The 1,911-nt window shown below is 33.6% G+C and overlaps 1 protein-coding gene across 1 annotated transcript; it reads right to left on the reverse strand.

The window, feature by feature from the left end:
- Positions 1 to 606: 606 nt before the first annotated feature.
- Positions 607 to 1,575, reverse strand: LOC134274356 (uncharacterized; the record flags this gene model as incomplete). Its single annotated transcript, XM_062756641.1, has 1 exon — positions 607 to 1,575. A coding segment is annotated over one exon (969 nt), but the record flags the coding sequence as incomplete, so codon positions are not given.
- Positions 1,576 to 1,911: the final 336 nt, after the last annotated feature.

The following is a 1,911-nucleotide window of genomic DNA, read 5'->3' on the forward strand; positions in this document are numbered from 1 at the left end:
TGTTTTAGAATGACCAGTGCTATGACTTATTTTAAATTCTTTATTTATTATATTTGATCCTTGTTAAAAATTAATTAAAATGTCTTTTGTAAATTCTTGATGACATTTTTTTTAAATATTTTTTTTATTCTAAACTTGTTTTTTTTTTCAAATATTTTTTTTTAAATTCTAATTTTTAATTACATGTTTTGTTGTTGTTGTTTTTTTTTTTTTTTAAATTCATATATTTTTTAAATTTTCTTTTATTGATTCAACTACATTAATACATAAAGAAGCATATTTTATTTTCAAGATATTTATTTTAATTCTTTTTCTTTTTCATATCACAAATGAAAAAAACACAAAATATCACACTGACACTTTAAATTAAGTTAAGTTAAATTAAGTTACATTAACAGGCATGCAAAAGTAGCCATTCTTACATAAATATACTTGTAATCATTTTGATAAATAATGGTTATATCAAATATTTCATACATAAAAATATCATAAGAGTCATTATCATAATATTCAAGTAACTAATACATTTATGGCAAGAATAGCACAATTATCAACATGTAGAGTACAATACAGTCATAAACACAGTCATAAACATTCAAACACACATCACTCCAAATGCAGTAGATGAGAGGCAGCATCTGCGTAGTCCATTATCTGGATATCTCCTCGGCGTAGTCTGTCCTTCAGGTCCTGGATGTGCCGGTCCAATTGTCGATATTTCCTTTTCTTGGGACGTACAACACCACCAGCAGCAAGCTGAATCATCTTGGCTTCATTGGCTGCCTGCTCCTTCTGAATTAATTGTACAAACATGAACAAATTTGGATGGGGGGGCCGACACATCCGGTTGAACTTGTGGTGCCATCCTTCCACTGCATTTGTTGTCCTTGGTCCTTCATTGTCATAATGGTTCCAATTCATCAGATGGCCCTCAACCCAAGTCTCGGTCACATAGTCTTTGAAACGTCCGACATCTTGGTTATCGTCTTCGTTGTCCTCTAGTGCCTCAAACCACACGTCTTCCACTCGCTGTTCTGGAACCAAGGGAAGAACAGCCGCTCTCCTTACCAGGCGATGAAAGTCTTCATCCTCCCGGAATTGTGTCGTCAATCCACATGATTGGACTTTCCTCCATATGCACTGGGTATAATGGAAAAAACATCCCTTGATAGATGTCCTAGGGAAGTTTCCATGAACTGCATTCCTTGCGGCGATTTCGAAGTCCAGTAACCAATTTTCGGGAGTTAACACAGACTGCCGGTCACTAACTGCATCCTTCAGAAGCACTAAGAAACGGTTGTAAGTGGCCTCACTCTTGTTGGGTAGAAGTCCAAATACGAGGGGAAACATAGTTCCGTTCACATTGGCGTGCAGTGTGTAGAGTTGTGTGAAGAATCTGGTGCAGGAATAAAATGTCCCATCACTGAAAACGGTGTCCGCTGCACACAAGTGCTGTAAGTTGGAGTCTGTAGAAAATATCAGGATTCGGTGTCCTTGGGCATCAGTGTCGTCACAGAGAAGGAACCTTTCTCCAGCTGAAGTACAGGTCCATGGTCCATTGAGGTTAACTTCCTCCTGCGAAGTTTTTGTTTATTTATATAAATATATAATTTATTTAATATTTACTTATTTATTTTATTTTATTAATTTAAGTTTTTGTAATATATATATATATATATATATATATATATATATATATATATATATATATATATATATATATATATATATATATATATATATATAGAGTAAGTAAATAGGTAAATGTATACATCTCAGGTGAAAATTACAGGTAAATTATAGGTAATCAGTCTAAAACAGACTATACACAGGTGACCACTCAGGTGTGAAAATAACAATTTTGGCTAAGTGGGAATAGGAATTTCAGAATTTTGGCTAAGTGGGAATAAA

This window comes from Saccostrea cucullata, unplaced genomic scaffold (assembly GCF_032062105.1).
Source record: "Saccostrea cucullata isolate Sc308-1 unplaced genomic scaffold, CSIRO_AGI_Scuc_v1 ctg2617, whole genome shotgun sequence".
In the NCBI taxonomy this organism is placed as follows: Eukaryota; Metazoa; Mollusca; class Bivalvia; order Ostreida; family Ostreidae; genus Saccostrea; species Saccostrea cuccullata.